A 16412-nucleotide genomic window follows, 5' to 3' on the forward strand; every position below is an offset into this window, starting at 1 on the left:
ATATTGTGGGACAATCTTAAGATTTTCTCTGCACAGTTTAAGTGTGCTTCTTTGCTGATTCTGAACACTGTACAGTAGGTTAACAAAGCTGTAATCAGTGGCTAATTACAGGGGGCGGGGGGAGAAGGGGCAAGGGCGTGACTAATCAATATTATATACTAATCAATTTCACCCTCGCCTGATTCTTTTTTGCAAGAGTGCAACAATATGTTTGATTAGTCTAAATTGGCCTGATTCAATGGATTTCATGGAGTTTTTCGACTTCGAAATGACTCAGAATCACGCATTTCAGGTCTCCAATTTTCAAACTTTTCTGGGGGACGCCCCCCAGACTCACCACCGTGGGCTCATGCATGCGGTGCTTTGCCCTCATTTTGCCCCCCCCGTCTGCGAATTCCTGGCTACATCACTGGCTCTAACTATGTGTTTACAATATGGGAAATGTGATATTCCTCCTCTGGCCCTAGTTTAATTGTATTGGTAGATGATTTGTTATCTGAAAGTAAGTTTTTAGTAAATTTACAAAGTCTACAATGATATATACAACCGATTACTTATATATGAACATAAAACAAACATATACATACCACACATTTTAACAAACTGTAAGACTTCTTCCTTACTAAACTGCAATTAGTTACAATTAGTACTTACTAATTGTAACATGGTTAAAAATACAATTGGGAATAGTTCACTGAACAGATAAACTATTATAAATGTCTTACCTCCAAACCAAACTTGTAGAAGAAGTAGTTTATGAAATACTTAGCACAGTTCACAATTCCATCATCCAGATGTTGTCTTGTGATATCATGAAAGATGGTTCTAGTGACAGGAGCTGTAAGATTGTTTCTTAATCTATAGTATTCCTGATGACGATAAATTGTCACTTCTAAGGCCAAAATTGCCAGCATCAACAGGTTGTTCTGGGTAAAGTGAAAATGAAGAAATGTTGTGGGGGAATCAGCTGCCTAATTCGTGCACTGGCTTTTATCTATAACCAGGAAAACAGTTTCACAGTGTAATGTCTAAAAATGCTTTTAGAAAAATAAATGCTGTTTTTTAAACAATGCTCATGTAGAAAATGTAGAATTGCAGGCACTGTGCACATCCCATGGACTTATTCCACATTTGTGATTACAAATCAAACATTTGATTCCAGTCAACTCATCCAGGTATTACAATAGCCTTAATGGTGCTGAATTTACAAATTAGGCGGTGTAGAAAAAACTCACAAGAAAAACAAGCACCTCACTGAATCCTATTGTATTTCCGACAGTGCCACCATGCAGTTTAGGATCAAATAATTATAAAGAGTGATAATTTATTAGGGTTCTTTATAAGTTAAACAAAATCCAGGCACATACACCAACTATATAGCTAGAAGAGAACTAGTGAATGGTACACGGTCTGCTCTTGACTTGTTCTGAGCATCACAGTGCATCTATTGCAGTCATTAGGCAAAAGTATTTTACTCACCCTAAGGTTTTCCAGGAGAGGAGACAGTTTTGTTAGTCCAACCCAGTTTGCCGGATCAAGAGGACTAGAGTAAAGAACTGAGTTTTTTTGGTTTTCTTTCAGATTTGGCTACAGAAATGAAGATGTTCAGAATCAATTAGAACATGTTTTTTTTAATTGAGAAAATGAAATAAATGAAATGAATACTTGTTAAATATGTTGGAAATATAAATACCATTTGATTCACAAGATATGAAACACAAGCAAAGGTCTTGACAAAATAAACCACAGGTATTGATTCACCATGAATTTTCTGCATAGTGTTTTTTTTATTATTTTACTACTTCCTGCTTTATCACAAAATGTAATCTTGAAGCAAAAGTGAAAACAGTTGCTCTAAAACACTGAAAATCTGTTAAAAGGGAGGTGAATAAAAAATACAAAAGACACTGAGAATACGTACCACTGAACAATTTCTAGAGTAGTTTTGAGGTTGAATCGATTTCAGCTGGTACAACATTTTGCAGACAATTATCACACAGGTCCAGACAGTACAGACACTTGAAGCTAAAGGACGAAACCGACTATATGGAAGAGCAAAAGCCCAGCTTATTAAGAAGACATAATTAAATAGGGAAACCTGAAACATGAAGAATAAAAATGTTCAAGCTTTAGTGTTACATCAAATCTGCAAGCCACATTTCCACACTATATAAATAAAACAGCAAGTTAGATGATGTAGAGGAAGAGTATACTGTAATAAGGACAATACCTGACACCAGCTAGTATGTAGAGTAGTTTTGAAAGCATTGAAGCAAATTAACAGAACTGGCAATTTCACAAAAGCAAAAGGGACCTCAAATGGTGATAATCATTTATTTTTGTACCCCCTGGGAATATTGTCTTAATACAATTTGGCCTTTGTGCTCTGTGGCCATAACAATCAGATGATGTACTCACCTCTTTGATGGTGAGCCAGATGATGTATGTTGAGACAATTTTGATGATATGCAACTCTAACAACCACCAGATGAATAACTGTAGTTTGTGAAAGTATTCCAGAAACTTCAGGAAAAGGACTGTCAGACGATCTAGCACCAAGTGCCATTTATTCTTGAGATCTGCAATTCACACACAAAAACAAATAGCACCTTAATGTATTGCTTACAAAGATGTTTATATTCTTTGGCAGTAGATACAAGATGATTTATAATAAACCTTCTGCTCACAAACCAAATTAGATTTTATTTTATGTTCTGTATGTTAGATTCTTGTTTGATGACAGGCTTTGTTTTGAACCTAATATCCCATTAAAATAGCCTGAATGATTTTTTTGTTTTATTCTTCTCTAAATATTAACAAAGGTCTTTGTACACACTTTGTATTGCACTTATGTTGTAAGTCACCCTGGCTAAGGGTGTCTGCCAAGAAATAATAATAATAATAATAATAATAATAATAATAATAATTAAATAAGTTGATGGAGCTAGTATTCGCTCTGAATGAGTTTTCTTTACTTTATCAAAATTAACTTAAATGCCTCCCCAAAAAAACGTTTGAGGAATAACAGTTTTCAAAGCAGTTTTTATAATCAACACATTCTTTATATTTCTACATTATACGCAATTAATTCAAGGATTGATGAAAATTTTGTTTTAGCCATGTATGCCCGTTACATAATTACAAAATGTTGGATTGATTCCTTAATACAAACACACTTGTTTTGTCTTTAAGTATAAAACTGCTTTGATGACACAGGTGTTTTCACATATAGTGCTCTTTAAAATAACCAGACTCAGTCCAAAAAGAGGAACAAAACAAACAAAAAAGAAATCTTAAGGAAATCTTCTATTATCAGATTTCATGCAGATGCACATACAACGTGTCCATTACCTGAGGTATCCTCTGTGGTTGTTGTCTCTGTTCCTACACTGCAGTGTCTGCTCTCTGCTTTACTGCCTTTATCTAGTGGCTCCTTTTCCTTGTAACTCTCCTCTCCTGCCTCCTGAGACACTTTCTCTTCCTCTCCCTTCTTTATTGTGCCACAGGAGGAGTTTATCATTGTTATGTCTGCCAAGCTCCCATCTTGGTGCACCAGTCTGTGGACACAAAGCCACACTGTAAACAACTCGATCTGTCCACAACACCCCTCAGATTTTTTAGTGAATGGAAAGCAAATCCATGGATTAACCTTCAATATTGTTGTTTCTATGCCACTAAACTGCTGTTGGAGCATAACAAAACAAGTACGAAATGTACTTATTTTGCATACTTTCAAACACTACTTTAAATGTCTTCTTCAGCGCTTGCTGCTATGTATTGATAGATGGCAACAGTAATAAGCTAGTAATGCTTAAACTTGACATATCCTCCTCAGAAGAGTGGACATAGTCAGAGTTTAAGATTACGAAGCATGAAATGGCGTCATATCATTACAGGCATTTCATGTCTTCAGTAGACTTACTCATTCTGGTGAGTGGGTATTTTTTGCTTGATGCTGCTCAAACAGTAATTGACAGAAAAGAGAAATCAGAAGGAGAACACATGACACATGTCAAACAAGAATTAGTCCGTACACAATCATAACATGGTTAAATCCATTATAATGTTAATTCTACAGGACAGAAAAAAGTGAGGAGATCTACATATCAAGAGGTTAGAGTGTTAACAGAACTCAGTATGAAGAGTATTTAAATGTTCATTGAAGTAAAGTAATTATCCAGAGAAAACACTTGCTCTGTAGTTAATTATCTTAAAGAATTTATTAGCAGAAATTTTTTATTTCTTATATATTTATACACACACACACTGTATTTTGTAATATATGTAGACTCACCTCACTTTGTCAGAAATTAATTTAACATTAATGAAAAGGGTTTCCCTAAGGCTATGTCTATGGCAAGCCAAAATATCATTTGTAGATATCTCTAAATGCATTTCAAGATATCTTCAAATATTTTGAGATAGCTGCAAACCATTTAGATATATCTAAATAAGGTGCTTTTTAAAGATATCTCAAAATGATTTGCACATATCTTGAAATGATTTGAAGATATCTACAAATCATTTAGAGATATCTTCAAATCACTTCCTGTATGTAGCCCAAGATTATCACTTCCTGTTAACTTCTTAATTAATTTTTACGTAACTGAATGAGGAAACAGGAAGTGATAATCTCAGCCAAAATACAGGAAGTCATTTGCAGATATCTCTAAATGATTTGTAGATATCTCTAAATCATTTAAAGATATCTTCAAATCATTTCAAGATATTTGCAAATCATTTTGAGATATCTTTAAAAAGCACCTTATTTATATTTTTGAGATATCTGCAAATCATTTAGAGATATCTCTAAATGTACTTTTAAATGAGATATCTTAAATATTTGCAGATATCTTTAAATTATTTAGAGATATCTCGAAATATTTGAAGATATCTTTAAATTAATTAAAGATATCTCTAAATGATAATTTGGCTTGCCATGTATGTCGCAACATACTGAGAATAAAATACACTTGGAAACTAAGTTCCATCCCATCTCTGTTTTTACTGTTTTATAAATATATTTAAAAGCATGCATGAATTATTATTTGAAGGAAAATACCATGATTCTGTGAAGATTTGAGCTGGACAGTGAAATATTTTAAATGGTCATAGGGTTACTACAGATGCTACAGGTTTTTTTTTTTTTTTAATCACAAAAATACATAGATGTCCAGATACAGTGCTGAGATCCTTGATATCACCATTCCCAAAACAGACATGTATTTCAATTATTTGCATGCTCCTACTAATTTTAAGTTTCTTCACAAAGTTAAGTTTGTTTTGTAAAGTTAAAGTTATTTGAAATAACGTAAGTACTTTTTATAAACACAGCATTAATATGAGTCAATATGTGAAGTGTTCTCTTAACAGCTCAGGTGTAACTGGGAATTCACAAATAGCTTACAAGTACAAAGAGGTTAACATGCTCTGAATTCAGGTCATAATTATGCTTTAATTACTGCATGCTAGAGAGACAAGAAAATAGGCAAACATTCAAACTTTGCCACAAACCTTCTCTCTTGATTTATTAAATATATATCATAAAAAAATCATAATAATAGAAGAAAAAGCAGAACACTGGCATTAACAAGCATGTGTACATGATATCCAGGAAAGTCAGAAAGTGAGTACCCACCTATTCATTATCAGATAAACACGACCATTGACTTTGGCATGGCTACATGTTGCAATATGGGATAGGATGGCAAAGGAGAAATGAGAGACAGAGTGAAGATCTCAGAGGCATGAAAAACAAACATTAATGCAGAATGGGAGAATGGTTAGCAGACTCCAAAGACAAAGCAGAGGAAATAATGGATTGTCTATATGGAAATGTGGCAGACAGCTATTAGCATTTATACATTGCATAAAATAAAATAAAATACAATAAAATAAATTACATAAAATACAACTTTATATTAACTAAAAACTTTTATTTGAGTGTATTTAACACAGTGTTGCCAAAGGTTTTTAACTAAAATATTTGGTTTAGTTTGGTTTAAAATCTTACATTAGAACTGGCCAAGTGTCAACTGCTGAGCATCATATTTATCTCTACAAAGTACCAACATAATATTATGTACCCAACAAAGTTTAAAGATTTGTCATGTTTGTTTTACAAATTAAACAGCTGATACATCACAATAATGTACTAGAGCAGGAGATCCTTGACAATATGATAATGTTTAAGTTTCTCTGTGTAGGGCAGGATTAAATCAAAAATGTTGTTGCTCGCAGAAGCATCAGCGCATGTCTGCGAATGGAAATCGTGGTGCTAAACTATCGCGGTATTAAATCTGACCCGATTTGCGCAGCAAAACGACCTTTTTTTTACGTATCTATTCACGACTTATTTGTTTAACTCACTCGCTCGTTTACTGAGCTGTTGCTTTGTTCGTTGTTCTGACTATTTGACGTCTTAAACATGGTTTCCTTCTGAACACATCTTTTGTGGGAGTGCTATCGAGTAAATATGAATCCTCACTCGCACTCACTACAACGTTATGTACAGTATATTCAGCCTATATCATATTTAAGGGGGGTGTTTCCATGCATGATACCTTTGGCATTATTTTAGTTTTACACGTAACAGTAAGGTGGGCTGTTCCTTTCAGTTTTAAAATGAGAAAATGCACTCACCCGTGAGAAACAGCTTATTCCAGACGGGTACATCCGACAGAAGGGCAAAGGTAATGCTGGCCAGTATCCGTGTATATTAGGTTAGCAAATATATTGTTATTCAAATATATCAGCATTACAGCAGTTCATGAGTAGAGCATCACTGTCACTCACATCCAGATACAGCCTGGAAACCCATGTGAGTCTCCTTTCATACAGTGTATCTGTACCCTAGAAGCCGTGCAGTACCGCACTCACCACAGACTGATGTCTATCTTATGTGTATCTCATGTGTATCTAATGTGTATCTCGTGTGTATCTCATGTGTATCTCGTGTGTATTTAATGTGTATCTAATGTGTATTTAATGTGTATCTTGTGTATCTCATGTGTATCTAATGTGTATTTAATGTGTATCTAATGTGTATCTCATGTGTATTTAATGTGTATCTAATGTGTATCTCATGTGTATCTAATGTGTATCTAATGTTGCATTTTGTAATCGAAGTTCGGACATATCAGGTTTTCAATAATTGATGCATCTCTCTCTATATGGACTGAACGCAACTTTTAAGAGACGAACACTGCATCGAGTGACACTGCTGTCAGAGCGGCTGTTAAACATACAATAATTGCAATTATTAATATTTACACGAATAGGTAAAGCATGGAGACATCTGGATGATATTTATGGAATATGTACAGGCATATATGGTTGTGTAACTTGCAAGCCAGTACATCCAGTGTATGAGGTTTGTGAACTGCACATTGGGTGGATTAAATACACAAATACATAAATAATCCAAACTTGCACAATGTAGTGGATACATTTAGGATTGGAAACAAATGTAATCTTAGAAAAATATTCTGAACAGATAATCTTGTAGGGGGTGGTCAACGTTTTGCCTTTATCCCAGGCACATTATATGAAGTGGAAGTGATAACTATACATGTTACATTGACACACACACACAGTACACACACACACACACACACACACACAGTACACAAAGCAGGCTCGGTGCGGTCGGATCGCACACACACACAGAAATGGACATATTACAAAGGTGTACTGTAAAGATTATTTATGTATGGAAATGCAATTTAGACAATGGTACAAGTGTAAATATATCTGTGTAACATGATCATATATTTAACATGTGTAACACTGAACACTGGTTTCTTCATTACCTATTTTGTCAGTGTGCACAGTGCACACATTCTTTGGAGAGAGATGGCGAGTGCGCAGGCGCGCAGAGTCTACTGTCAGTGTTGCACCTTGAGACACCGAGAGTAAAGTTTGAACTTATTGCCTTTTACAGATGTCATCGAGTGATAATAAAATGATGTACTTTGTACTGATGTACACATCACTGTTCATTTTCAAGTGATGATAATACAAATTGTATTATATCACAGCATCATGTCCAGCAGTGGCGTGTTTAGGGGGGAATCCGACACTGTGGCCCATCATCAGGCAGATTTGTTGAAGTGGATGGCTTAACACTGTACTTATTAATTCAGAAGGTTATGTCACATGTAATGTGCTCATATTACAAGTGATGTTCAGTGAGTTAAAACCATGTTTGCGCTCCACTATGACAGAAGAAAGTGTTTATGGCGGCGCACCTGTACATAAGGACTCACACTAATGTCTGCTGATGTTATTGATGAATTTGGCGTCACAACAGAGACTTGCATTCACACAGAAACTCCTACACAGCGGCGCAAACAGCTGATTTCCAATGGACAGTTGCGGCTTATTTTTAGTTGTTAGTTTCTTCCAATGATAACTGTAACCACTATGAGTTTTGTAGCTGGTATGTCAGTTTGTTTTTAATCTGCACCACTACACATAACCCAGCTAACACACAATGTTGCCACAACATTGCACCAACGTAATTCAACATTGTGGCAACATTGTGTGTTAGCTGGGAAGTGGACGCTGAATACAATATTTACATTGATCTGTTATTCACCGAACCATGCGCTGCCCGCCCATCCCAGAAGCCATGCCCTCAGAACAGGCTCCTCCCTGCGAGCAGGTCCTCATATTTTAGATTTAATTCAGAGGAGCTGAGCTGTGAGATTCCCTCCTGCGACTCTTCAGCAACTTTTCACGTTCGCACTTAGCAAATATTTATGATTTAATCCTGCCCTTAGTCTGCAGAAGGCCAATGAAAAGCAATTTTGAAAAATCTTTCCTTAATGGTGAACGACGATGTCTCAAACTCTAAAGAAGCTGCAAAGCCCTAATTACAGTCCCTTTCAAATACCAAGGGGAGGAGTTATTTCAAGTGTTCTCATATTAAACTGAGTAAACAACAGGAGTAGCAGTGAGTTTTAGTTTGAGATGGAGAGAAAAGAATGTATAAAAAACACAATTTATGAGGAACCCTGTTAAGAATTGTTGGGAAATGGATATGAAAGAGATGGAAAAGTTGATATTTGTTATTAAAAAACATGAATAACACATACCTGGAATGGTATGTCATTTACAGGAGTTTCAGCAGTATTTACATTGAACATTTAATACAGGAATAATCTCCCTTGAACTTCTTTGGATCCCTCCATTTTAATAAGGGTAGTTTTTGTCTTACGCACTAAAATGTTCTCTAATGTTTTTCATTGTTACAATAAGACTATTAACAATGTGATGTTTTGCATGTTGTGAATTTTGATATCTTCAACCAAAAAAGGGATCCAATGCAATATTTAATTAAAACGTATATATAGCCTAAAGCATTAATGTAGCTGTTCAAGTGATTATTACCAAACACGATCTGTTATGGAAGTTCATTTTAAATCCTGCTGAAACAGTGTTGTTTTTTGTACAAGATGTTCAATTGCACATTATTAAAACATAATATATTAGTTTGTTTTGTGTGAGCATATCTCTTACCTGTAAATAGTACTGTTCTGCTTGGCAGCCACAGCCTTCAGGTCAGTAAGCTGGAGGAAGTGATCGTGAAAATAGTGCAGGTGCAGAATACACACAAGCAGGAAAGAGGACGGGATAAAGATCCGGCCGAAAAGTTTTGGCAATGTGAATTTTTCCAGGCCCAGATCCTTCAGCCTATAGACAGCAAAAAGAAAGTCAAACCAAATCTACTAAAAACCCACAGTACCAAACCCAGCTAGACACACACTTGAGGAGTGGTGATAAAAATGATGTTACGCAATTGTTTTTTCTGCTCACAAATTTCTGCAAAAATGTGTATTTGTTTGTTGTTTTGGTTACACTAGTAATGCGTCTTCCTGTTACTATTTCCATCAGTGATGGTTCAGGTGTTGCATACGGAATGGTCTTTGTGCATCATTACTTACTTATACCCCATGTGAATGGGGCTTTATAAATGCATATGTATAATATAGCCCCATTCACACTGAAATGCTAGTAAAATGCTGGCAACATTTCACACTGGCTTTGAATGCCAGCAAATTACAGGCATGTAGCCTTTCACACAGAAACCAGAGAATGCAGGCATTAGTGCTGTAGGCAACTACTCAGGACAGATTTTCTGGACACATTTGTAAAAGTTCAATTATTTCCCCATTTTGCCAACTTCCTTCCATTGTGTTTACTGGCTATTGGTACTAACCAGGGTGGCGGTTCGGTTCGAACTCACTACCAAGAACAAATAGCCAGGAGGGAAACACAAATGATACGTCAATGTAGGTGCGTTTTCAGGCTGTATGGTTGTGTGTATTTGTGGTGTCGTCACTGTACCCAGTGCTCACAGATCATTTGAACCAGTGAGACTCGGCTCTTGGTTCATGGTTGCGTAATAAGAGGCATTGTGTGGGGTCTTGACATATACTGCAGCTAGGCATGGGCCGGTTACCGGTTTCAAGGTATACCATGGTTTGAAAAAGTCACGGTTTTAAAACCACAAAAATTTTCCGTTATACCGTTCCTGCGGTATGAGCTTTTTTTTATGTCTCGTCAAAGACAGAAAGTGCAGGAATCCCTCAGGTTGTGTCGTGTGCAGTGTAGAGAGTAACACGACCCCTCCCTTCCGGTTGGTCACCTGTGTGTAAGATGGCCGAAGGAGCTGAACCCCTGGAACTTTTTCCCGCGTCGAAAAAGACGAAGTCTGCTGTATGGGAATTTTTCGGGTACCGAAAACATTTAGACGGCCATGGCTTGGAGGAGGAAGGACATCCAACTTGTAAGATGTGTTTAAGAAGAGTGGCTGGTACAAGAGCACCACCCGTCACTCTTCGCTAGATTCAAGGTAACACTGTCTTGAAATGAACATTTGCAACAAGCTAAGAGTTAGTGTGTTTAGCACTGGTGAAATAAATACTATTGGCTTGCTACAGAGGCAGATAACATGGCTAGTTAACTAGCTAACATCAGCTAGTTTCCCACCTCACGTTACTTCACGGAGCGGGGAAGAGCAGAGTACTGCGATTCTGCAATTTAGTACAATAATTAAATTTAGCTGGTATCACGTCTATACTTTTGTTTAAGTCTTCCACCATTGTGTACATCTGTTCAAAATCACGACATTTAATTATTATTTTTTTAAAACTGCTGGCTCTCTGGTGTCTTTGCTGCTGTTTGTGTGTTGTACGGAGAGAGACCATGCGTGTGTGTGTGTGTGTGGCAATGTAACAAGAAAATTTCTTTGCATCCCAGCCACCAGTGTGCCCTCAGAGAGGGTGTTCAGTTCTAGTGGACACAGCCTAGTACCTCACCGGTCCAAACTTAATCCAGGAAAGGTGAACATGCTCACATTCCTGCATCATAACTTGGACTGAAAGAGAAATGTGTAGAAAGTGAGCATGTCTCCTAAAACCTTGTTGAGCTGCAGGTTTAGGCTCACTTAAATGACTGCATTTCTTTTTTTTTAATTAGATTTTTTTTTTCAGAAAATAATTCAATTATTTATGTTCAAAGTGTTGTTGAGCTGCAGGTTTAGGCTCACTTAAGTGACTGCATTTATTTTAATTTAATTAAGAATAATTCAATTATTTAGTTATTTAATTATTTAACCTGACATACATAATTACTACTGTTCCAAATATTCTATATGTTGCTTAAAAATAAAATATATTGTGTTCAATGGAAAAAAGTTGTTGTTTTTTACCCAGACATTTAAAAATAACACATTTCAGAGCTATAATCGCAATACTGTGATACCGTGATATTTTTGCTTAAGGTTATCATACCGTCAAAATCTCATACCAGCCCATGTCTAACAGCAGCAAAGTTAAATCAATCAGAAAAAAGCATGAGTGTATATCTATATCTACCAATGTGCAGACCAATGCAAGGATGTGGCGCATCATTTGTCAGCATTCGTTTTCCTGCCATTCACACAGACCCATTGCCAGAATATTACTGGCATTCAGACTAGACAGTTGCGGCTGCTTTTTTAGTAAGATGCCACTGTCTTCTAATCATAAATGTAACCGCTATGATGTACAGGTTTGTAGTTTGCTATTAGTGGGTGGGTCAAAGTTTTGATTTAATCTGGCCCTAGGTCCCGAGGTGGAAAATTGCTGGTGTCAAAATGCCGGGATAAACCCATTCACACAGACCTTGCCGGAAACAAAATGCCACCAAAAAGCCAGCATTTGTTTCAGTGTGAATGGGGCTATAAAATCCATATATTATTAAACTTCTCAGAAACTGATGAGAAAAGGGTTAGTCACTGCAGTGATGTACTCACTTCTCTGTGTCCCATCCAGTCATATCTGTCCATACACTATCAGATGACTTAAACTGAAAGGTGTATACGAGGATAAGGACCAACATGGTATAAACCACCACTGACATCCAGAAATATTTTAAAATTCTCCTCCACCAATCATAATGCACCTAGGAAAAAGAACATTGATTTGAAAGCCTCGATCATATCATGTGAGCATTTTGTCCAGCTGATACATAATACTAGAACAAAAAGGGCTTAATTCCACCTGGTATGTATGTATGTATGTATGTATGTATGTATGTATACTGGTAAAACTGATGTTATTATTTTAGATCAAATGATATTATTCTGGATGGAATTATTATATTTTCATGTCCACTGAAGATAATAACAGCAAAATTAATTCTTTGAGTGAATTTCTTTAAAAATCATGAAAAAAAACAATAGGAATATGAACATTAATATTAGCTTGCTTAGTAAAGAATATCCAAAAATAATATAAAACTTAAAGGCAATAGATGTTTTCCGTGTCACACAAGTCTTGGTTGCTAGGGTATGGCTCGGTGATTGGCTACATCATGAAGGGAAAGGTCTTACCTGATACAGAGCGACACAGAAAAGAAAGAGCATCATGTAGATGATTTTGTACAGTACTATGTCCCCCTCAAAGCTGACAAAAAAGAACATCCCTCCACAGATGTAGATCCAGTATTTCACGAACATTCCCATCACCATGTTGCCCAGAACCTGCATGATGTCTTTGTCACCACCATTTTCTTCATCTTCCTCCCCCTCTATAAAACAAATAACAAAATTTTCAAAACCCTGCAATAAACTTCTAATCCAAGTCAATTACAAATAACCCGCCAGTAAAGGGTTATGACCCCCTGAAAAGAATGGAAAACAGTCATAGAGTCCAGCAATTGTCAGTTAACACTTCCATGTTTTTTTAATTGTCTTTTTCTCTGTCATTCAATATAATATAAGAAAGACTGATGATGGAAGTATGTTTTGTTCTGTCCTTGATATACACGATAATGCAATTCTCACACACACAAAAGATATAAAGGTAGAAGCACAGATCCTAAAAGAGACATGATAATAGCTACCCAAGACGGGTTAAAAAATGAATATACGAATGCTCTGTTGATACATGCGCATCGGCAGGTTGAACATATACAGTTAGGTCCATAAATATTTAGACAGAGACACAATTATCATAATTTTGGCTCTGTACGTCACCACAATGGATTTGAAAGGAAACAATGAAGATGTTCTTTAAGTGTAGACTTTCATCTTTAATTTGAGGGTAGTTACATCCAAATTGGGTGAACGGTGTAGGAATTCCACCCATTTTTATATCTGGTCCCCCCAATTTTATGTCTGTCTTACCCTTCATCTGAGTCTCCACCCTGACACCAGATAACTCATCTTCTTCTTGTTTCTCCTTCCTTTCCATTAGATGCTGGTGTAGCAGCAGCCAGAAAGATAGCAAATACAGAATCTATGGGAGAAAACAGGACATAACGTTGAAGGATTTGATCCAAATATCATGCAATTCCAGAGGCTGAATGTTGTGAGGAAAATGCAGACTAAACAAATTAATACAGTTTCAGGTTTCATTTTTTTGTTTTGTTTTTAACAGCAGGGAACTTTTAATTTACATAAATTATAAGTTACAGTAGAGTTAGCATTGTGTTGATAACCAGTATCTTGTGTATTGGTAGGCATCTAATGCCAAGATGATAAAGTGGCTGTGTGCTGACTGCTTATGCATGGCAGAGAGTTTATATTAGTTTAAATAATCTCACCTAGAAGTAAGAAACGTAGGCTCCACGTGTTTATTGTAGAATATTTACAACTTTAAATAATTAATACACTGATATTTCAATACTACAATAAAGGTGACAACAAAAATAGACCATTGTTTCACAACGTATCATGCATAAAATCAAAAACAAGTTCTAAAAACCCTTCTCTGAACTGAATGATGTTCTTAATTGTTTTAGTAACCTGGAGGATATGAATTAAACATGCAAAGCCTGCTGGGAATGTGTGTTCTGTGCTTGGACTGAAATGAAGGAGGCATCCTGGTTTAGAATGAGCTCAAAGTCTTTTTTTATTACTATTATAGATTTACATTATATTTGTTAAAATAATGAATGTAATTATTTGATAAAGCATTGACATTGCGAAAGTGTCGATCTAAAATTGTGCCTATACTGTTGACAATGTTCACAGTTTTGTCGTTCACCTCCTATCTAGGGGGCAGCAGTAGCTGTCATTAAGCTTCACACACCCCTCTTGATCTCTGCATAGTGTTTTGTCTCACAGTCACAGCTCACCTCCCGCAGCAACTTTTCGGAGCTGCGCTGGGCTGCGCATCACTGAATGTTGGTGCAGAACTGCGCAGAACTGTGCTTCACGAAAGCAACCGTGCATCTCTGAATTTCTGTGCAGAACTACATGTTATTGCACAGAATTGAGCTTCACAAACACGGCTGTGCATCTCTGAATTTCTATGCAGAACTGCGCTTCACGAACACAACAACTTCGTAATTTGTAATTCGTAATTTGCATAATAAAAAGTATTAAAAAAAATTTAATGCTCGTATACAGTGAGGGAAAAAACTATTTGATCCCCTGCTGATTTTGTACGTTTGCCCACTGACAAAGAAATGATCAGTCTATAATTTTAATGGTAGGTGTATTTTAACAGTGAGAGACAGAATAACAACAAAAACATCCAGAAAAACACATTTCAAAAAAGTTATACATTGATTTGCATGTTAATGAGGGAAATAAGATTTTGATCCCCTATCAATCAGCAAGATTTCTGGCTCCCATGTGTCTTTTATACAGGTAACGAGCTGAGATTAGGAGCACTCTCTTAAAGGGAGTGCTCCTAATCTCAGCTCGTTACCAGTATAAAAGACACCTGTCCACAGAAGCAATCAATCAATCAGATTCCAAACTCTCCACCATGGCCAAGACTGAAGAGCTGTCCAAGGATGTCAGGGACAAGATTGTAGACCTACACAAGGCTGGAATGGGCTACAAGACCATCGCCAAGCAGCTTGGTGAGAAACTGACAACAGTTGGTGCGATTATTTGCAAATGGAAGAAACACAAAATAACTGTCAGTCTCCCTCGGTCTGGGGCTCCATTTAAGATCTCACCTCGTGGAGATTCAATGATCATGAGAACGGTGAGGAATCAGCCCAGAACTACACGGGAGGATCTTGTTAATGATCTCAAGGCAGCTGGGACCATAGTCACCAAGAAAACAATTGGTAACACACTACGCCATGAAGGACTGAAATCCTGCAGCGCCCGCAAGGTCCCCCTGCTCAAGAAAGCACATGTACAGGCCCGTCTGAAGTTTGCCAAAGAACATCTGAATGATTCAGAGGAGAACTGGGTGAAAGTGTTGTGGTCAGATGAGCCCAAAATCGAGCTCTTTGGCATCAACTCAACTCGTCATGTTTGGAGGAGGAGGAATGACCCCAAGAACACCATCCCCACTGTCAAACATGGAGGTGGAAACATTATGCTTTGGGGGTGTTTTTCTGCTAAGGGGACAGGACAACTGCACCGCATCAAAGGGACGATGGACGGGCCCATGTACCGTCAAATCTTGGGTGAGAACCTCCTTCCCTCAGCCAGGGCATTGAAAATGGGTCGTGGATGGGTATTCCAGCATGACAATGACCTAAAACACACAGCCAAGGCAACAAAGGAGTGGCTCAAGAAGAAGCACATTAAGGTCCTGGAGTGGCCTAGCCAGTCTTCAGACCTTAATCCCATAGAAAATCTGTGGAGGGGGCTGAAGATTCGAGTTGCCAAACGTCAGCCTCGAAACCTTAATGACTTGGAGAGGATCTGCAAAGAGGAGTGGGACAAAATCCCTCCTGAGATGTGTGCAAACCTACAACTACAAGAAACGTCTGACCTCTGTGATTGCCAACAAGGGTTTTGCCACCAAGTACTAAGTCGAAGGGGTCAAATACTTATTTCCCTCATTAACATGCAAATCAATTTATAACTTTTTGGAAATGCGTTTTTATTCTGTCTCTCACTGTTAAAATACACCTACCATTAAAATTATAGACTGATCATTTCTTTGTCA

General features: G+C 36.9%; 1 protein-coding gene across 2 annotated transcripts in view; it reads right to left on the reverse strand.

Moving 5' to 3' along the window:
- The window catches only part of piezo2b (piezo-type mechanosensitive ion channel component 2b), a 164914-nt gene that overhangs the window by 32668 nt on the left and 115834 nt on the right, over positions 1-16412 (reverse strand). For both annotated transcript variants that reach the window (XM_066719130.1, XM_066719121.1), the window contains exons 14-22: positions 13676-13787; positions 12881-13077; positions 12302-12450; positions 9523-9696; positions 3352-3557; positions 2419-2579; positions 1922-2098; positions 1480-1587; positions 726-926 (exon numbers count right to left, since the gene is read on the reverse strand). In XM_066719130.1, the coding sequence (XP_066575227.1) occupies positions 726-926; positions 1480-1587; positions 1922-2098; positions 2419-2579; positions 3352-3557; positions 9523-9696; positions 12302-12450; positions 12881-13077; positions 13676-13787 (1485 nt within the window). The remainder of the gene's footprint in view (positions 1-725; positions 927-1479; positions 1588-1921; positions 2099-2418; positions 2580-3351; positions 3558-9522; positions 9697-12301; positions 12451-12880; positions 13078-13675; positions 13788-16412) is intronic.

The sequence above is a fragment of the Amia ocellicauda genome, chromosome 2 (assembly GCF_036373705.1).
Source record: "Amia ocellicauda isolate fAmiCal2 chromosome 2, fAmiCal2.hap1, whole genome shotgun sequence".
In the NCBI taxonomy this organism is placed as follows: domain Eukaryota; kingdom Metazoa; phylum Chordata; class Actinopteri; order Amiiformes; family Amiidae; genus Amia; species Amia ocellicauda.